At 43.2% G+C, this 20,921-nt stretch overlaps 1 protein-coding gene across 2 annotated transcripts; it reads left to right on the top strand.

Annotated features, from left to right (window-relative positions):
• Positions 1-156: 156 nt before the first annotated feature.
• Positions 157-20,409, top strand: stag2b (STAG2 cohesin complex component b). 2 transcript variants are annotated; one of them, XM_037459753.2, is made up of 34 exons: positions 157-341; positions 2,381-2,506; positions 2,593-2,674; positions 2,850-2,993; positions 3,097-3,193; positions 3,338-3,414; positions 3,575-3,779; positions 4,410-4,561; positions 5,630-5,703; positions 5,810-5,933; positions 6,392-6,490; positions 6,661-6,740; positions 6,856-6,963; positions 8,254-8,365; positions 8,484-8,601; positions 8,692-8,795; positions 9,656-9,748; positions 9,845-9,934; positions 10,041-10,244; positions 10,588-10,658; positions 10,795-10,882; positions 10,987-11,067; positions 11,170-11,262; positions 11,377-11,551; positions 11,691-11,830; positions 11,938-12,039; positions 12,130-12,278; positions 13,256-13,384; positions 13,544-13,770; positions 14,501-14,720; positions 15,548-15,655; positions 15,740-15,866; positions 17,634-17,711; positions 18,496-20,409. In XM_037459753.2, exons 2-34 carry the CDS (start codon positions 2,463-2,465, stop codon positions 18,517-18,519), a joined length of 3,819 nt encoding a protein of 1,272 aa, XP_037315650.1. In that variant the 5' UTR covers positions 157-341; positions 2,381-2,462; the 3' UTR covers positions 18,520-20,409. The 2 variants fall into 2 exon arrangements, with proteins under 2 accessions (XP_037315650.1, XP_037315649.1); XM_037459752.2 differs by having other exon boundaries at positions 14,498-14,720.
• The last annotated feature ends 512 nt before the right edge of the window (positions 20,410-20,921 follow it).

The raw sequence follows: 20,921 nt of genomic DNA, 5'->3' as shown, positions 1-20,921 counted from the left end.
AGACCTGCAGCTTTTTAGGGAGAAATGACGACAGGACCCAGTTCACGAGCGCCATTCTCCAGGCGCAGTGTCAGTCCGTCACCGCTAGATGTCCGCTCGTCTACCGGGTATCTACTGCGGGTGTTGTGGCCGCTAGGTGGTAGCTCTGCACCAGGATTTCCTCCTCCCAGGTCGTCGAAACAACAAACCGAACTACGGAGCAAGCGGGGTGCGAGAACGTCCGAAACCGCCTCTGACCGCGACTTTTAAACTCTTTTTACAGAATTGTAGTGGGATTGTGACGGAAGCAGTTTAAGAATACTACAAGTTACGATTCTGCCGGGACTGCATTTTACAACACGGTAAGTTAGCTGTAAAATGGCGGAGAGCTATCTGGAAGTTAGTTGATTTGTATTTTGCTAGCCGTCTAGCTAGCCAGGCTAGCGCTAGAAGCCCTGAGCGCGGATGCCTGAACCAAGTCGCTTCGCTAGCTCGCGGTACATGGCTACTTTGGTTGTTAGCAAGCTAACGACCTGAGTTTTTGGCACAGTGACGCTAAAATATTCAGTCGGTAGCCCAAATAAGCGTTATATGGTTTCCAGCAACTTATTTGCACTTTATATATTTGTAAACAAAGTGTTAGTTGCTTATGCAATACGGCACTGGAACTCCCGAGGCAAGATGGAGGACGCAAGGACGTGATGTTTTTTTTAGGTAACGTTAGCATTAGCTGTTAGCTTAGCTAACCAGTCGTAGTTATCATCGCTCCTTTTTTTTTCAACACAACATTATGGGGCAGGTTTATTTGCTCTGTCTTCTGACCGGCTCTGGGTTCGACTGGTGTGCAGTCAGAACGTCGTCATTGTCCCCGGAAACATTGTTGACCAGCGTTATTGTGTACTAGCCGATATTAGCATGCGCTGGTACAGTAGGGCTTGCGTTGTTTTGTTATTATGCTGCAAATAAGATAGCGCTGAAAAAAACACCTGCATGTTCTCGATATCTGAATAAAATGCACGGTACATGTCTATCGCCCCTCTGGTCCGGTAAATCACAGTCGGTTTGCACTGAGTCCAGCATGCTTACGCGATCCAATTTCAACTAGCTTGACGCTCGTGAAAAGAACGCCGAAACCCTCGGCTGCTTCGCTAGCGGCGCTAGCACCTAGCAGCGCACCGGCGTCAATTTTGACAGGAGCCGACGAAGAGCGTAGCCGCGTCGGCGGCGTTGGAGGGAACCGAGCGGGTAGTTTGTGCATCGGTGAATTGCAGAAACATGCACTATTGGGTTTCACAGCCCTGTTTTTTAATGTAAGATCGCCTAGTCTCGTTTGGCAGTAACAGGTTTATGAGATACACTGACCGATTTGGCGCCACTTTTTCAGTCTACACCCATAGAATCCCGTCGTCTTCGTATGCTGCGTCGCTCTATCGAGGAAATAAGCGCCATCGCATATTCGTACCCCTTCAGTTAAATTAAAACCCTCAGTAGCTACCTAATTCACAGTGTCGTTTAATGCATCTACGTTGACTATAAGGGTTTTTTACTTTGATCTTTGTATAATCATAAAACGTGTGCCTGGCAATATCCCCAATATGGCAAATGTGGGCCATGATCACATGATATCGTGAGAGAATCTCCTGACTAATATTAGAACGAATTTATATTTGACAATTTCATTGACATTTTTTGTATCACTCCCCACTAACGACAAAATATTATTTAATTATACTATGACACACGCGTGTGTGTCACCGTTGAGTTTGCGAGACAAAAAGACGTAGCCAGTGGGTGAATTATAGTAGTTACGGTTTAGCTCCAAGCAAATGTCTCTACGGTGGTTTTATTGTCCTCCTTCACTCTCAAAAAATGCATTTTTATTTCGGAATTAACGACCATGTGGGAAGCCTAATTTTAAAGGTTTTCTCTGCTCCCTTCTTTGAAATCTGTGCCACCAATTTACACATCACAAACCATGCATATTTTTTTATTCTTCTGTGGCCTGCAGTATCTTGTTGATGTTGATACTTTGTTTTGATTGGTTGAGATCTGTATGGGGCGGATAGAGCAGTGCCGTATTTGGCCATGGAGGAAGACACTTCAGTGTTTCTCGCGTGACGTCTGTAAGCCCAGGGGAGCAGAGAAAGAGAGGGAGCCAATGGCCGGACAGCTGAGCGTGACAGGAGCATTAGTGCACGCCCACTGTTACCATGTGAAACCGTTTTTTTTTTCTGTCTCTCTCAAAAGACATCGAAACATTTTCTGACTGAGGATGTGACGTGTGATCATGTGTGCATATTTGATATGTGCACTTTTAGTATTAGTTGCTTCTACTGTGTTGAAATGCGGAATAGGTACACCTGTATTTCTCTACAAATGACCGTCATGTGATATATTCTAGGTCACATGCAACCTTGCTGTCTTGTCATTTCTGAGGATCCACGTCAGTCATAAGTTGAAGTTATCCAGAAGATGTTACAGAAATGATAGCAGCACCAGAAATACCATCAGAGTTCTCCTTTACTCAGTAAGTGTTTTTTTTAACTTACATTTTCTGTAAAGCTGTACATTTTATATGAATTTTCATTTTGATATTTGTTTAATGTGCACCAGGGATACAGACACCCGATTCTCTTCAGACACAGACTTCTCTGAGGATCTCGATGGAAGGAGTACAACCTCAGCTAAAGGAAAGGTATATAAAGCACACGTGGCCATATGCTTTTAGCCTTGATCAGGACACCCTGGTCAAATAACACTGTGTCACATTTAGTTATTGTTATTTGTGACAAGCACATTCTATTAGCCTTGTGTTCTCTGCAATGATTCTCCCTCTAAACAATGTGCTATGGTCTTCTATTGTTTTCTAGGGTGGAAAGAAGGGGAAGAAAGCAGCAGGGGAGAAAGGCAAAGGGGGAAAGGGAGCAGGCCGGATAAATGGCCACCACCAGGAGAATGGCATGGAAAACATGATGCTGTTTGAAGTGGTGAAGATGGGCCGAAGTGCAATGCAGGTATTAAAAAACGATATTTGAGATTGCCCCACCCATGAAAATCCACTAATGACACGTGTTTTTTAATTATTTTTTTATTGCATCCATCCCTTGTTTCTTGCAGTCTGTTGTTGATGACTGGATTGAGTCTTACAAACATGACAGAGATGTTGCGCTACTAGATCTCATTAATTTCTTCATCCAGTGCTCAGGATGTAAAGGTATGTGGTCTGTTATGGTATCTTACTTAAAAAAAAAAAATAGGGAACCGCTGATTTTTGGTTCTCCCCTCTCCTGAGTTGGTCTACTTCACTGTAAATTGTCCTATGTCTAACCCCTGTGTGTCTAACCCCTGTGTGTATCAGGTGTGGTCAGTGGAGAAATGTTCCGAAACATGCAGAACTCTGAGATCATCCGGCGAATGACGGAGGAATTTGATGAGGTAACTTGACGTTTTCTGTTATCATTGTTGCCGTATTCACCAGGAACAGTTAACGTATGAATCAAGATTGAACATCTTTTAGTTTTTCTTTTTGCCAACTGCCAACAAAGTTGTTAGTTCATTGCATTAATTGACATTCCTCCCCCTGTGGCCCCTGTAGGACAGTGGTGACTACCCTCTAACCATTGCCGGACCGCAATGGAAAAAGTTCAAATCCAGCTTTTGTGAATTCATTTCGGTGCTCGTGCGCCAGTGTCAATACAGTATCATCTATGATGAGTACATGATGGACACAGTTATCTCCCTTCTCACTGGACTATCAGACTCTCAAGTCCGAGCCTTCAGACACACCTCAACACTGGCAGGTAAGTTGTGCGTGTGCGTGCGTGCGTGTGTGTAACGCACACAGACAATTTCATTTATACGCCAGCATTCTACATTTTTCAACAGCAGACGTAATTGAGCATGTGGGCGTTGAGACAACAAAACATTTGTGTCATGTTCTTTCAAGGGAGCCATCTCTGTCCTTACCTGTCTATGTACAGCTGTGAAAGGCTTTTGTTGCGTTCATGTTTTGACGCTCCAGACCCGGCTGTGAGGTTGTAAAGGGTCTACTCCAGCAGAGCTATTTTAGGTGCAAGTAATGTGTGTAATTGTTAGTTCCTGTGCCTAGGCAATACAGTAACTGGTGCTGCTACAAATTTATAATCTTGCTGTGTGGAGGTTGTTTATCTCGTATAATTTCCAGTTTAGTCCCATTAAATGTTTCATTTATTGTATATAAAGGGCACTATTTCCCATAGCTTTTCAACCTGGCGTAGTGGCTAGTAGGAGTCCAGTAGTCAGTTGCTGTTGTGACCGCCACGTGCGTGCATACGCGGTCATACTTGTGCACGTCTGGCTGCGAAAATGTCCGTGGAGGGACATTTTTAATATATTTTTATACACATGTGTGGATTCTTGATGCAACTTGTTTTTTTGGTTTGTTTTGGCAGCCATGAAGCTGATGACAGCCCTGGTGAATGTAGCTCTAAACCTGAGTATCAACATGGACAACACTCAGCGCCAGTACGAGGCAGAGAGGAATAAGATCATGGCCAAAAGGGCCAATGACAGGCTGGAGTTGCTCCTGCAGAAACGCAAAGAGGTAAGATTGCCCACACGGCAATTTGCTGCCTATTGTTTGAAGAAATAAACTTTACTTAAGCACATACCTTTCTGCATTTTGACATGCCCATCGAATTTGTCAATCTGTATCAGCAAATTCCACCCTGAGGCGTGGGGACTTGGGCAGTGTTTTAGTGGCAAATTTGTCTCTGAGCTGCAGCAGCAGGCCCTTTTTATTTAGCGTGCGCTCACGGTGTTATGTATGAGCTGCTCTTTTGTTTCTGTAATGGCAAAGCCTGTACAGAGCTGTGGAAAACGGTGTTTCACAGGCTCTAGCATTGAAGCAGAGACGGTGTACAGAGTGTTAGTAACGACACAGCACAGGGCTTTGCTCTTAGGGGCCAAGTAAATTGCACTAATTTATGTTCTCATGGGGGCAGAAAACCTATAAAGCTAGTGTTTTCTATCCATATGTCTTTTTTTGTGTTCTCATGAATATCAGTTGGCTAAGCCGTTGATTATGTTTTCACATTTGCCAGCCTCAACTCCATGTACATCACATTGGAACTGGATGTATTTTTTTTACAGTCTCAAAAATGGCTGTTCTGAGAGAATAGCAATGGGTTTTTTCATTGATTTTCCTGGATACACCATGTGCAGATTTATAATCGTTAGAACTAAGTGTCATGTGTGAACACTGTCCTACACCATCTTCATAACAATATTGCAAGTTACATCTCCCGACATTACATTTTATGGGGCAAGTAGCAGCGTAAAAGTGAACCCTTATGAATTACTTTTGCGTGGGGCCGTAAAGCTGTTCCATTTTTAGACCCGTAACAGCTCTGTAGGTGATGGATCCGCGGTGACTGAGTGCTGGCTGTTACTCGCCAAGGATTGTCCGTTTTAATAACTTGCTCAACAGCAGGTCCCAGCGGGCCTCCATCTGTCAGTTCGGTGTGCAGCGTGGTGAGGTGGTTGGCTGTCCCTCGTCTTGTTAAGTTAACGATGCCCCCCGGTCGTCACTTAATCTAGCGTTCTGCTGGGTTAGGATTTATGTCCGACCAAACAAATTAGCTCACGGGATTTGTTTTGCTCTCCATTGCAGCTCCAAGAAAATCAAGACGAGATTGAAAATATGATGAACGCAATATTCAAAGGAGTGTTTGTTCATCGATATCGGTACGGCTGTTCTGTTCATCTCAATTATATGAAAGTAAATGTTTTAATACTGGCTGCTGCTGCTGGTGTTGTAGAAAACTTTTTAATACACGTTTTCTATCCACAGAGATGCAATAGCAGAAATCAGGGCAATCTGTATTGAAGAGATAGGAGTTTGGATGAAACTTTATAGCGACGCTTTCCTCAACGACAGCTATCTGAAGTACGTGGGATGGACGATGCACGATAAGGTGGGTTACAGGAACATTTCTTCTTCACACACCCATGGGCCCCGACCACTCAACTTTGTCCGCTTTGTTTTCCTCATCATACTTCTCGGGGCGCTTTGGACAAACATCGGTCATGATAGCATTTCTTTTTTTTTCTTCATTACTACGTGAGGTTTTATTTTTGCTGCGGGATTCTCAATTTGTGAGTAACAGTCAACTGAGCAGGTGTCTAATCAGCCGCAGTGAAAAACACCTTTGCGGTAAAAGGCCCAATCAATAACTCCATTGTGAACTAATTGGAGCCGCAACAATTCAGAACACAGGAATGATGTCCTCCAGCTTTTCCTGCCTTGAGCTTACAGATCTAACAGGAAATCGAGTAGAAGAACAGGAGAGTCTTGGTTGTCAACGTCTTCTGGTGTTTAACGTTGTTTATTTCAGTTTTGGGGGAATGACTGTTTTCTAATCCTCTATTCCAGCAAGGCGAGGTACGTCTGAAGTGTCTGACAGCTCTGCAGGGTCTGTACTACAACAGAGAGCTCAACGCAAGACTGGAGCTTTTCACTAGTCGCTTCAAGGTCAGCACCACCTGCTGGACAACCCTCACACAACTGCTCCTACTTTGCTTCCCACACTTACACATCAACACACACCAGCCTCATGCTCTGAGGATATATATATATTTATGATTAACATAATTTAATTTAGCGAATATCTTATTAACTCTGACAGCTTTCTTTTTCCGTAGGACCGTATCGTCTCCATGACTCTCGACAAAGAGTATGACGTTGCTGTGCAAGCGATTAAACTACTCACCCTAGTCTTGAAGTGAGTGGCCGTGCTTCAGTTTTGAGCTACATCTAGTGTGTGTGTGTGTGTGTGTGTGTGTGTGTGTTCTACTACGGCGCTTTAGCTGACTGCCTCTTTGTGTTTGTCTCTGCAGTAGTACCGATGAGGTGCTGACCCCCGAGGACTGCGAGAGCGTCTACCACTTGGTCTACTCGGCACACCGGCCGGTCGCTATCGCAGCCGGAGAATTCCTTTTCAAGAAGTATGTCCGATGTGTGTGCATGTATGTGTGTGTATATATATATATATATGTGTGTGTGTGTGTGTGTATATATATATATATATATGGCTGAACAGAGACATAGGAGTTCAGGAAAGTTAATGTCGAGGCAGGTTGGGGACAAAGGGGATTTAACAATTCTGTGGGAATGTAAGGAGTACTTCCCCTCCTGAAAGTCGACTTTTGTTTTTCATGGCGCTGCAGTGGAGTGCAGGTGGACTCTGGTGACACATCGCTGTTGGGTGTGTTCCTAGGTTCAACTGAGCAGTGTACATCTTTGCAGCTATTTTTTATTTAGTCTTAAGGCTGGAATATGCTTCTGCATCTGGGTCTACGTTTGCATCTGCGTCCTGTGTCGACAGACTCGTTTCAATTCATAGTTCTAAAAGGCTTGGTGGAATTACGCTATGAAACCGGAAATGTGAGACTCCTGAAAGGATGCAGTTCGCAGACCAAGTGTTTGATGCAAGTTTAGAGAAATGGGTCGAAGCACTTGCTTCTGCGTGTCCTTGCGTTTCTCTGAAAACGCAGATGCATAAACTAGGCTTTAGTCTTTTTGACAAATGCATGTTAGTTGTAGTAATTTTAACTTAGTTTTAGTCTAATTTTAGTCACATTTTATAGCCATATTGAACTCCTTTTCTTCCCTTCTCAGCCCCAGTGACCCCCTGTGTTGTGTCTACAACTGCATAATAGTCTAGCTTACAGTACTTAGGTTGTCCATTCGATATCTCTCCTAGGACAGGTCTATAGCTGGCTAAACGAAGGTAATGTTAATTAGTTTACGACAACAAATCTACATGTCAAACCTCCATTTACTTGTCCAACAACTGCAGGAAAGTTACTAAAGTAGTAAGACTCAGTCGGGCAAATATAACACCTCCAAATATTCTAGCATTTGGAGGTTTTTAAGCAGGATAAGGCCAGAATTGGGTTCCTGAATATGTTGACAGCACTGATGGTAATTTTGGCGACCTTTTAACTAATATCTATTTTCTGCTGGTTAAGACCATTTTAACTCATAATTAAAACAGTGGCTTGAAAGTTAAGGATCTAATGCTTACTTAAACACTGTCAAATCACCTGAATACACAATATTTTTTTTAATTGGTTTTACTGAATAATTGGCTAAAAACTCTGGCCTTTACGGCCTCCTTTTACGTTGGTCATCAACTTAGTTTAGGAGACTTGATTTGTGCCAATGCAGCTGGAGGGTTGTGCGGGAATTCCCTTTTTGTGCGACGCCAAACCAATTATTGATGCTCCCCGAAGGTTGTTCAGCCAGCGAGAACCAGAGGAGGAAGGTGCCCCAAAGAGGAGAGGCAGACAAAGCCCCAACGCCAACCTCATCAAGACCACTGTCTTCTTCTTCCTGGAGAGTGAGGTGTGTTATGAGGCGTCTTCCCTGTCTCACACGGGGCTTTGAGTTTCTGTCCTTAATGACCGTATGCAAGCCATTGGCCCGTCCGTCCTTCATGTGCGTGAACCTTTCTCTCCTTTAGCTCCATGAGCATGCGGCCTACCTGGTGGACTCTCTGTGGGAATGCGGTGCGGAGCTGCTGAAGGACTGGGAGTGTATGATCAGCTTACTGCTAGATGACCCGTTGCCAGGAGAGGAAGGTACGGCACCAGCTTCTCTCACGTTGGGGTTCCGGGCTCAAATGTGATCGGGCCCCAGCTGATGGGTTTTGTGTGCGGCTTCTTTTGCAGCTCTTACAGACAGGCAAGAAACCGCGTTGATTGAAATCATGCTGTGCACGGTGCGCCAGGCTGCTGAATGCCACCCACCTATTGGAAGAGGCACCGGGAAGAGGGTAAGAGTGGCTCTACACTTTTATTTAAATTATTATTTTTTTTCCTCACGTGGGCTTGACTTTCCTGGGTTTCGCCATGATGATGATTTTCCTTGAACATTGATCACGTGCTTCCGAGCTGGGTCAGTATAATCTGAGCGCAGAAATAGTAGTACAGCTATGTTGTTTTTCGGCTTTGAGTTGACTCAAAATATCCAGATGCTTGTTATTACCAGTAGAAATACGTTTCACAGACGTGTAGCTATTGGATTTATGTAAAATCTGACATGACAACTAGACATTAACATTCATTTGGAATTCATTTGTTAATATAATGTACCTTACAATCCAGATGCAATAGTGCTGGACAGACATTTATTGCATTACTTATTGATTTTAACTACCGGCGTCCTGGTATCAACGAATATTCAAAGGCTGTTACTGTTTTTTTTTACAATAGTGTTTATTGAAATAACAGGATATCTTTGAATAATGACCTGAGGCCTGTACTGCAAAGCAGGATTTGGGTTTTTCAAGTTAACTTCAAATGTAGCTCCATTTATAATTGGGCTAGATCACCATGGTAACTCAGGCTGGAGCAGGTTATGATGGATGTTAGTCATCATATAAAAGCACTGCTTACTGACAAGTCAAAGCTCAACATTCTATAATGATACTGAGATTAGTTATTAATTAACACATTCACACAGTTGGCCATTTATGCCACAAAGAACATTTCCCAGGGTTAGGGTTAACATTTCAATGTTCAAATTAACATAAAATATGCCCGGTCGAAAAAGTAAAATTGACACGAGTAGATTTTTTTGTTTAGAAGAATGCAACCTACTTGTGAGGACCAGCATCTAACTGTCTTTTATCAGGTGATGACAGCAAAAGAGAGGAAGACTCAGCTGGATGACAAAACCCGAATGACAGAGCTGTTTGCAGTGGCTTTGCCCCCTCTACTGGCCAAGGTTTGTTACTACCATTCTGAGTCCTCAACCAGCACTCTATTCGCCCAGCTGTGCATTCATAAAATGACTAAACTTGGATGTTGTTGTGTTCTACAGTACGCTGTTGATTCAGAGAAGGTGACAAACTTGTTGCAGCTGCCTCAGTATTTTGACCTTGAAATTTATACCACAGGACGTCTAGAGAAGGTAAGACGCTTATCAGACACCAATCAAATTAGGAAAGCAACAATTTTCCTTCGTCACTGACGGTTATCATACACTGGGACTCTGACTCTGTCTCTCTCTAATCCAGCACCTGGAATCCCTGATGCGTCAGATCAGGGAAATTGTGGAGAAGCACACGGACACTGAAGTTTTGGAGGTCTGCTCCAAGACTTACCATGCGCTCTGCAATGAGGAGTTCACAATCTTTAACAGGGTGGACATTGCCCGCTCCCAGCTCCTGGATGAGCTGGTGGACAAGTTTAACAGACTACTGGAGGACTTCCTACAAGAGGTCAGAGTGACGCTCGTAAATGTGCATGATTTTAGCCATTGCTCTTCTGTGAAAGTGGGACTCATCCTCTCAAACACTACTTTACCACTGTTGTTCTCAGTTATGTATTGTTGCCTCAACCTTTTCTTGTGACTGCTTCCTTACAAATATTAGATATAATATTGTGACTGATTCACCTGCACATTAGACAGTATGTAATATTTTAATATAAACAATACAAAATACTATGTGGAAGTTCTTTAGATATATTTGTTATATATATTTCCGTTGGTTTGCTCTGCAACAAATTAATGAACACCTTGATCTCCTAAATTCAACGTGCTTACGAAATCTTTCCTTCCAGGGTGAAGAGGCTGATGAAGATGATGCTTATCAGGTTTTGTCAACTCTCAAGAGGATCACAGCTTTTCACAAGTATGAAATTGATTCCACCTCTGCTACCCATTCTCACACACATCCTCCCTTTCATGTCTCCCGTGCTGCAGTTAGAACAATAATTTACTTGTGATCCTGTGCACATGTGTCTGAACATCCCCCAAATCTGTTGCAGTGCACATGACCTGTCGGGGTGGGACCTGTTTACCAGCAACTTCAAGCTGCTCAATACGGGCATAGAGAATGGAGACATGCCTGAACAGGTTATTAAAAATGCATACACAAAGTAAAGTGACAGTGACTCGTCTTCCTCTGAATAATAACGTGTATTAACCAATCTGGGATTGTTGTTCTTTCTGATGAGCAGATAGTCATCCACTCGCTGCAGTGTACCCACTATGTGATCCTGTGGAACCTGGCCAAGTCATCTGAGGGCAGCTCCAGGAAGGTGAGCACGCCTCAAGAAGACCGCGCTGCCCAGATTCTGAGCTGCATAGGTGTATGTGTGAAGTTAAAAAAACATAAAAAATGCTTGTTTCTATCAAATCAGGATGACATGGTGACCCTGAGGAAGCAGATGAGGGCCTTCTGTATGATGTGTCAGCGCTACCTTACCAATGTCAACACAGCCGTCAAAGAACAGGTGACACACACACACACACAAAACAAATCGACACGTGTAGCAGTGGTAATAACGTCTACTTCAGAGACAAGCCACACAGTTTGACCTGTTTTTTTGTCTTCTCCCTCCCAACAGGCATTCACCATCCTGTGTGATCTCCTGCTCATCTTCAGCCACCAGATGGTGTCAGGAGGCAGGGAACACCTGGAGCCGCTGGTCTATTCCTCGGAAGACTCGCTGCAGGCTGAACTTCTCTCCTTCATCTTGAACCATGTCTTCATAGACCAGGACGATGACACAAATAGCACAGGTACTCGGCTCATTGACTTTCTCTTCTGCACTGTTCCAATGTGCAAGGAGAGCAAGTCAAAGTATGCTTTTTAAATTGCAAATGTGCATTTTGTGACACTGCTAATTTCTTTCTTTTTTTTTTACTCCGATCATCTCAGATGGGCAACAGGACGATGAGGCAGTAAAGATCGAAGCTCTGCACAAGAGGAGAAACCTCCTTGCTGCCTACTGTAAACTGATCATCTACTGCGTGGTGGACATGAAGACTGGAGCGGACATTTTCAAACAGTACATGAGGGTCAGTCAAACTTAAACGGTTCATCAAGGTGGGCCGTGCAGGGGCAATATATCGGCCAATGTATGCAGAGATACTTTATAACGCCCCTAGTATTGTTTTTATTGCAGTATTACAATGATTATGGTGACATCATCAAGGAGACGATGAGCAAGACTCGGCAAATCGACAAGATTCAATGTGCCAAGACGCTCATTCTCAGTCTGCAGCAGGTCAGTGGGCACCCTTTCCATTCCCCGCGTTGCATTTGTTAAAAAGGCTGTAGATCTAATGTTTTGACGTTCTTCCCCCCCTCCTGCCAGCTGTTCAATGAGATGCTGTCTGAACTGGGTCACGGGTTCGATCGCTCGTCCTCCTCATTCTGTGGAATCAAAGAGTTGGCCCGTCGCTTCTCTCTGACCTTTGGTCTCGACCAAGTGAAAACCAGGGATGCCATCGCTATGCTGCACAAGTAAGGCTTCACTGCTCTTGTTGCGTTGCATCAGGGAGCCTTCATCTTAGACAAATCACTCTTGAATACTGTGTTTCTACTTGCCATGCTTTTTTTTCTTCTTTTTTGGAGGGATTTGCAAAAATGTCAGTATTGCCAAGTCCCATGAATTATTGTTTTCTTAGAATAAAAAAAAAAAAAAACATCAGCCTGTTAAAACACACAGGAGCAACAGGGCTATAAACACACTACTGGTCTTTTGCATTTAAGGTACCCGAGAGTTCCTTAAAATACCTGTTTGCTTTTATGCTGTGATCCTAAATGTTACCACATTTGTAACTCCTTTCTGTCGCTCAAGTATTACCTACTAGTGCATATCAACATTAATTATTTATTAACTCAGGTCAAAATCGAATGGAAATATTTTCTTTCTTAAAGATGATTCGGCGACGATTGAGAAATGATTGTATAAAAGGCACATAATCCCACACTCCCATCACACTGTACTCATTTTTCTCATGTGGATTATTATCATAATCCCAGGAAGTTTCCAGGAAATCCTATGTATGCACATTTGCTATGCTATCTTGGATTACCAAACACTAGTACAACATCTGGTTGCACAATGTAATGGGATATGCCAGATGTGCGACAGGAGTTTAAATAATAAAAGGCTAAAGATTCTGCTCTCGCTGAATGTTTCGGGGATTTCTTGTTTGAAAAAAAAAAAAACATTCCAAGGAGGACACGGTTTACAAATGTTAGAATAAAAAGTCTTAAAGTTGTGACCGCTTCTTTTACAGAGACATGTCAGGCATGCTGGTGTTCCAGATGTTTACAATATCTACCAGTGTCTGGTTCAGATTACTAAATTAATCTTTTTCTGCAAATGTTTGCAAATGCTTTTAAGGAAACACTTGGATAATGTTTCTCTCTGTGCAGCCATTTGTGTTCTCCTGCTCAGTGTTATTCTTTCTCTCCCTATTTGAATCTATCAGGGATGGTATTGAGTTTGCATTTAAGGATCCCAGTACCCAGGGAGAAGGAGGCCCTCCCCTTAACCTGGCTTTCTTGGACATCCTCAGCGAGTTCTCTTCAAAGCTTATGAAACAAGACAAGAGGACCGTGTAAGTGTTTTCTTCTGCTCAGTTGACGGGTGTAACAGGTGTTTGCAGCAACTGGTGTCTCTGACTGATGGTTGACGTGAGCGGCCCAACACCCTGCAGTCAGAATGTGCACCTGGTTGTGTCTGTAGATGTCCGTGTGACCTCCTGCTTCTTCCTCAGCCACATGTACCTGGAGCGCTTCATGACGTTCCAGATGGCTCTGCAGCGGGAAGACTGCTGGCTGCCCCTCATCTCCTACAGGAATTCACTGCAGGCGGGTGGTGATGACGACACCATGTCAGTGATGAGCGGCTACTCCAGCAGAGGCTCCTCCGTCCGCTCCAAGAAGATCAAGCCTCCCGCTGCTACAGCTGGAACTTCTGCAGCCAAGAGGAAGCTGCCAGAGGGTATGTGGCCCACTAAGGAGTCTGCAAAGTCATTCATACGGCCGCTTCATTTACTTGCTTTTTGTTACACTTAAATAGTCAATTCCTGTTGCCTTTTTCAAAACCGAATAGCATCCCGAGCCGTGACCAAACACACCGACACGCGCACACAAAATAAAAAATGAGTCTCCCTACATTTTAGTCCAGAAATCGTGATCGAGCCCAGATTAACCCAAATGCATTTCTAACCGCCTGTTCCAGTTGATGGGCGAGGAGATTAAACAGCAGATGGTGGGAGCATCAGAAGAGTCTGACTGCTCCTCGCCATCACACAAGGTCACTGAGCTGTGTGCTTGCTGGAGATGTGTTCTTCTACGAATGCCGAATGTTTGAAATTATTTTCATTGCGTTACTTTTGGATTTCACTGTTCACTCGCCTCACGGACCAGTTTCAAGTTAGACAATATTTCATGTACCGCTCTTCAAGGTGTGGCGGATAAACACAACGAAATGAAACGATGACCAGCACATGAGAGAATGGGATCATTAAAAAAAAAAAAAAATCTAATTCATGAGTTATTTACTCTTTCTCTGCGGCCCAGTACTAATTGGCCCACGTTCTAGATTAGGTTTTATGTTGACCCGATTCAATACAGCATTGATAACACCGATTACAATTGATAGCGCCATGATAACGCTGACGTTTGGCCGATGCTCAAAGTCTAACAAGGTGCACCTTCCTCTCCAGAAGAGAGCAGCAGCAGCAGCGAGGTGTGGCAGCAGAGCCTGCAGACCCCGGTCATGTTGCCGTCCCCCCATCTCACCTCCACTGCCATGCGAGACCCAAAGAGGGCCCGAGAAGACAGCTTCATGGGGGTCTATGCGCTTCCCCACGACCAGCAGCAACCCCACCAACTCCCACAGCACCATCAACAGTCGCCACAGCACCATCAAACCCCAATGGACTACAAGTATGTGTTTGAAAGAGACCAGATTTGTTTTATTTTTTTTGGAGGGGGGGGGTCATGAAATTAGTGCATAAAAAATTGATGCTGTACAAAATGAACATTTGGCTGTACAAGCTCATTCAAAACTTTTCAAGTCCTCCTCCCTTCCTCCAGTTTTTTTTTTGTACTTTTAAAAATGATCAAAAACACTTTGTTTGGTCTGACTACAAAATCAAAACTTCAGACAAACATTTGATATGAATGTTGGTATTAATAATGTTTCTGGTCGTTTGTGCTGATTGCTTTGAATTTATTCATATAAAAAATAATAGTTCTGCTAAGAGGCATAATTCAAGGGGAATATTTAATAATTCTATTATTGTGCTAATACAAATTTAATTACACTCTAACTTCACCTCTTAAATTTGCTTTACTTTTTGAAACTCATAATTGTCTTTTATTTAATTATCCAACGCTTCCTTCCAAAATATTTTCTAAATGTATCCAGGCCCTTCATACGGCTCCGTGGATCACTCATTCTCTTGGGAGGGAAACTCGGGACGAGAATATGAGCCAAAATAAATTAGGAAAATGTTGAATGAAATGTCCCATTTGCATGTTATTAATTTTGAGGGTGAACGATGTGAAATACGCTTACCTTACAGCCTGCCAAGTGTCGGTCCTACCGGGACACTGACTGATTAGTTTACTTATCCAACCTGACTTTTCATAGGCACCTGGCCAGTGGCGCATCCATGGAGTGGAATCTGACGCGCTCGTGATATCCCCGGTTGAACCTGCAAATGCGTGCATTAAGAATTCTGATTTAATGTGTGTTCATGTGCATTCAGTTCCCAGGTGACGTGGATGCTGGCTCAGAGACAGCAAGAAGAGGCGCGCCAGCAGCAGGAAAGGGCCATGAACTACGCCAAGCTCCGGACCAATCTGCAGCAAGCAATGTAAGATGCACACACATGTTGAGTTTCCTGTGAAACTCATCAAAGGTGTGATTCGCTTCATTGTTTCGTGCTTTACAATTGCAGTCGTCGAGGTACTGGGCTTATGGAGGAAGACGAAGAGCCAATTGTGGAGGATGTGATGATGTCGTCTGAGGGTCGCATGGACGACCTCAACGAAGGCATGGACTTTGACACAATGGACATTGATCTGGTAAGACAACACCACAATCTTAATTCATGCGTTATGGTGTTAAACATTCCTGGTTGTGACCATTTAACAAGTGGAAGTCGCTGTGATCAACTGATTAGATCTTCTTCTTCGTACTTGACCTCTAGCAAACGTAACCGCTTGATCCTCACTGCCTTTAGTGTTCCGTGTGGGTCTCCATTACCCACATGCCTCACTGAACAAAAAGGCCATCTGGAGATCAAATTACACAGCAAGCAGGCGTTTCATAACTAAATGCAGACACCTTGCGAAAATGCCAGTAGGAGGCGACGCTCCTCTTGGTCCATTGTCGTTCTGAGATGCATCTTAAGAACCTCAAAATTGTTGGTTCATGGCGCTTCTCCCCCGCTGCTCCTCGATAGCGAATGCACATCAAACGCTCCTCGCATTATGGTTGCTGGCTTTGGATCCGTTGTCTGCCTGGGGAATAACCACTTGGTTATCCTAAGAAAAGACAGATTTGTTTAGCGCGCAACAAATCAATAACAAGCAGCTCGTGTTGATCCTCGCATGCAATGTCAAAATGAGCCGAGAAAGGCAAAAGAGAATTGTTGACTGCGGGGCGGGAGAGATGTGTTTTTGGTTTTTTGAAGAGATAATGAGAGACTCTTTCTAGTGCCTTATAACTCACCACACCACGAAGCCACATGACCACATGACCAATCTATTTGGCCATTTACCCAAATGCAACAAAACCCTATCTGAGGAGTTTAAAGCCGGGACTTTATTTTTGTTCTCGGAAGGTCTATTTTGGTTTGCTCACATCAGGGCAGCCTTCTATGGGAAGGAACTCAAATGTCATATTGAATCGATAAAGCAGCAAATTGAGTTACATTTTTTTCTAAATTGACTCCATTTGTTGCATCTATTTCAGACCTCAGAATTTTCTTAATCGAAAACACTGCACTCTGGAGGCATGTGGATCAAATTGTACGATAAAATGTGTGTCCATCACTAAACACGCAAGTCACGACCTTAACTTACTTGGTCCGTCCACTCTGAACGGACAGCACACACCCCCCAAGCATCGCCCACTCAGGGATACTAAAACACAGTCGTTATTCTTCCTCTGCAATGATTCGGGAAAACGTTAAGAAAAGCTGCGGTGGCCCATGGACCGTAGGCTCCGCCTTCATCCTCAGTCCAACAAACAAAACAGCTGCTTCCCATGCGCTACAAGTATAGTAGTAAAGTATATTGCTATCAATACTACTAGCAAGCTTAAATATTTGTTCTTTTGATTTATACAACAGGATTTCCACAATTCCGATAGATTAGATAAAAGTTAATAGATTAATCTGTTAATCTACTTTAATGATTAAACCATTTTTTTGTCTTTCAGCATCCAAGCCGCTAGCTACAGCAATAACATTAATCTGAAATGATGATAATTGGGAAGTTGCTTGGTTTTAATTCAAAAACCCTCCTGAGGGAGGATCTCAACCTTAAAAGTCTCACTTTTGCGTGTGGTGGTCCGAGGCAGAAGGGTTACCAATTGGCCCTGATAAAACAGAAGATGGGAATGCTTTTTATATCCCTTTTCAAAAATAAGCCCATGCCTGAAATTGCGCCGTATGAGTTAATCAGTTAGATACTTTTCTTTAATTGGAACCCAGATCACAATGTGGTTATTCTTTCGTTCCAATATTGCAGTGTGTGTGTTTTTAGTGCTGGTAAAGGTTGTCTCAATATTCCGGTTGTCTTCCCAATGCAGCTGTTGGTGTTAGTAACGCTGTCTTTCTCTTCCAGCCGCCCTCAAAGAACCGCCGGGAAAGGTCCGAGCTAAAGCCGGACTACTTCGACCCGGCTTCTATCATGGACGAATCGGTAAGGAGCATCGGCCTTCTGTCACTTGTGGGAAATGTGCTGGTGTGTTTCTGTGTGTTTCTGTGTAACAGCCGGCTGGAGGAGCTCTCGAGATCTGCGGTCTCCTCAAACGAAGCGGCACTAGAATTAGGATAACTCCATGATGGCAAGCCACCTAGTCTTGGTTTACTGTCAATCTCTTTAGAAGGGCCACTTGCAAGGCCTTTTGGTCTGCAGCCACACACGCCGCCACCGTCTCGAACCGTAAACAAGCCTCGTTTACAGTTTCCCGCCTTGAGAAACCCTCTGGATTCGCCTCAGGGCTCGCTCTTGACAATGTGTGGGTGTTTCATGTCAAATTTGAACAATTTCTTTGTCACACGCAAAATATCAAAGCGGGCTTCTCCTCACCAGAAATGCAGCGGTGTGTTCCATTGAGCTTTTCTCACACGATGGCGCGCCGATGGCGCATCACCTTCCCCTTTATTTCTTCAATGTCAGAAACAACGCGGTTGCAGAGGAGAGTTTTCACACCAGAGTTCAGATGAAAATGAAGAAAATGTTGACTGCAGCTGGCATTTTTTTCAGGAGATTTTCATTTTTTTAACATGATAGATTATCAAACACTTGGGTTGGTTGTTGGTGTTTTTCATACCACAAGGAAGTGATTTATTTTATGTTGTCTTTTTAATACTGCCATGTGATGCCTAAAACTTCAATTTTATGTCCCACCCAATAACTGGTTGCTAACCTGTGATTTGCCCCCCCCCCCCCCCCCATTTCTCCCGTTTCTGTTTTCATCTAGGTCCTTGGAGTGTCCATGTTTTAAGCTAATATCCAGATGATTTTGAAGCTGGGATGGAAGAAGAGGCGCTTTGTATTTAAAGAGAATTTTAGATGCGAAAACAAAAGTGTTTTCTGTAAGAAAAAGAAAAAACAACAAAAAAAAAGTCTGGCTTGTACTCCACGTGGACCAATGACAACCCACACTCAGTGTTGCTTGCTCAGAGAGGACATTGTTTCAAATATTTACTTTTTATAATCTTGGGTAAGCTCTTCCTGTTCTGAAATAGTGTAACAGGCCACTTCCAAACCTATTAGAAACGAGACATGTCTGAAGAAAATCCATGATAGCTTTTTTCTTTTCTTTTTTTTTTTCTTCTTTTTTTTCAAAACGGGGATGAATTGGTGTGTTTAACTTAAGATACATTTTTTTTGTTTATGTCTAACCCTTTTTACAATTGTAGTAAGTTACCAGGTGTGAAGTAGTAATTTATAAACAGACTGTAGTAGCTTGCTTGTACTGTGTTTAGCCAAGTGGATGGAGGTCTTTGTTTCTGTGCCCCCCCTCCCCAACACCCCCTTCTATCTCTTTTAGTTTGTTCTCCCTGTTGTTGGGCCTGATTTGAGGTCCTGGTAACCACTGGTGGTTAAGATGTTGAGGTGTTGCGTAGAATCAGTCATGATCCCCTTTTTATGCTGTGAAGATTTCCAGAGTCCACTGAGCGCCCCACACTGTTAAGCAGTAAGTCTTAGAGCTTACCCCAAGATTTGGACCACTCCCTTAGCACCATCTACTCAAGAAATATGCCCCCCCCCCCCCCCCTTTTAACCGCCCCTCCCTTCCAACAATGAGCAGATTTTCTCCCAGTAGTGCCACTGTGTGGGCTCTGGCAGATAGCAGCTCAGTCCAAGAATCACACATCTTTTTCTCTTAAAATCCAGCAGCATAATGTTGAAATGGGTACCTCTACATTTTAAATAAAAGTTATATATGAATCGGTGCTGATTTTATATATGTGCTTTTGGTTTTTCTTATTTTCGACTTTTCAACCTTCAGTCACAAAAGTTTGAGAAATGTAAGTAAAAAGAAAAAAACTAAAAAAAAATGAAAGCATGCGAAGCCATGCATCAAGGAAGATTTTTAAATTTGTATTTTTATGTTTTTTTTTTTTCTTTCCTTTTTTTTGTCTTGATAATGTCTTCGGGGTTTCTACCTTTTTTCCTACATGTAAATTAGTTTGGATAAAACTAATGAAAAGACTTGTGAAATTCAGCTTTAAGGTTTTCTCAACATGAAATAGTCCTCTCACAAAATACTTAAACTTCAATTGTTAAAGGTGAAAGGTAGTCATTCAGACGATACTGAAGAGGAACGTTATTCCGCAGCGCTGTGGCAGCTAGACAAAGCTTAGATTTTGACATATATTTGTCACACACAAGTTTTAATGAAATGTTTTGTCTACTGAGGTTTTTATTTTGTAGTCATTCCATGCTTAAGCCTTAAACATGCTCGTGGAGGTCACCTTCTCTCACAGTAATCTTCCATGTCAGAGGATCAGTCATGTTTAAAGGTGGAAAATTGGCTTCTTAGAACATGAAACATGAGGTGGTCAGATGTAATGTGATAAAGTAGATGAACAGCCTATATGTGTTTTGCCTAATTATTTTATGTAAGTAAAAAAGAAAATTCTTTTAAGGAAAAAGTACTGTTTATTGTTTGTTACTTACCACTACATTGGTATAAATTCCTATTCGATCATGTGTGTATATATACAAAATTTCAAATCCTTTTTTCCCTTTTTTTTTGGCCTTTTTTTCTGCACCTTGCCTACACTCTAAGTTGTTGTCTATTATCCCATCCTCTTTCAGTCACTCTGTTTTCTGATTTGTACTTGTCTGGAGACAGTAAATTTTGAATAAAAATCAACACATTTCATCTGTGGTACTTTTTTACTTGACCACAAGGACCCCCTCTCCCTCTTAGTCATGCACTATGGGTCTGGTTTAGTTGTGGTGTGTGTGACTATAATACTCTATTAACACCAGGGGGCGGTAGAGGCTAAAGTACACTGCCCACGGCGGTCGTTGGTCTTGCTGCACGCTGTGGTGCGGTTTCTAATGTCAGAAGGCGATGAATATGCATTCTCGGGCGCTCCTCATCCTCAGTGCACACATGGCCCTGCGTCTGATGGCTCTCGTGTGTGTGCGCTGACCATCAAAAAGGGGCTCCGGCGTGTCATCTTGTTCCTGCTGAGACAAAGGGCGCCATGGTCGCCGCGATGATGATGATGAAAGTGGGGGACCAGAGGTTCGGGGATGATGAAAGCAGCACAGACGTGTGTGTGTGTGTGATTACCAAAGAGTAGCTGTGCTTAATGCAGGTGTTTTAGAATGGGACGCGGCCCGAGAGCTCCCCCCCCCTTCATGTGCGGCCTGTGAGACTCTTAT

Source organism: Pungitius pungitius, chromosome 2 (genome assembly GCF_949316345.1).
Source record: "Pungitius pungitius chromosome 2, fPunPun2.1, whole genome shotgun sequence".
Classification (NCBI taxonomy): domain Eukaryota; kingdom Metazoa; phylum Chordata; class Actinopteri; order Perciformes; family Gasterosteidae; genus Pungitius; species Pungitius pungitius.
The sequence above is the reverse complement of the archived record's forward strand: the minus strand, read 5'-3'. Positions and strand labels throughout refer to the sequence as shown.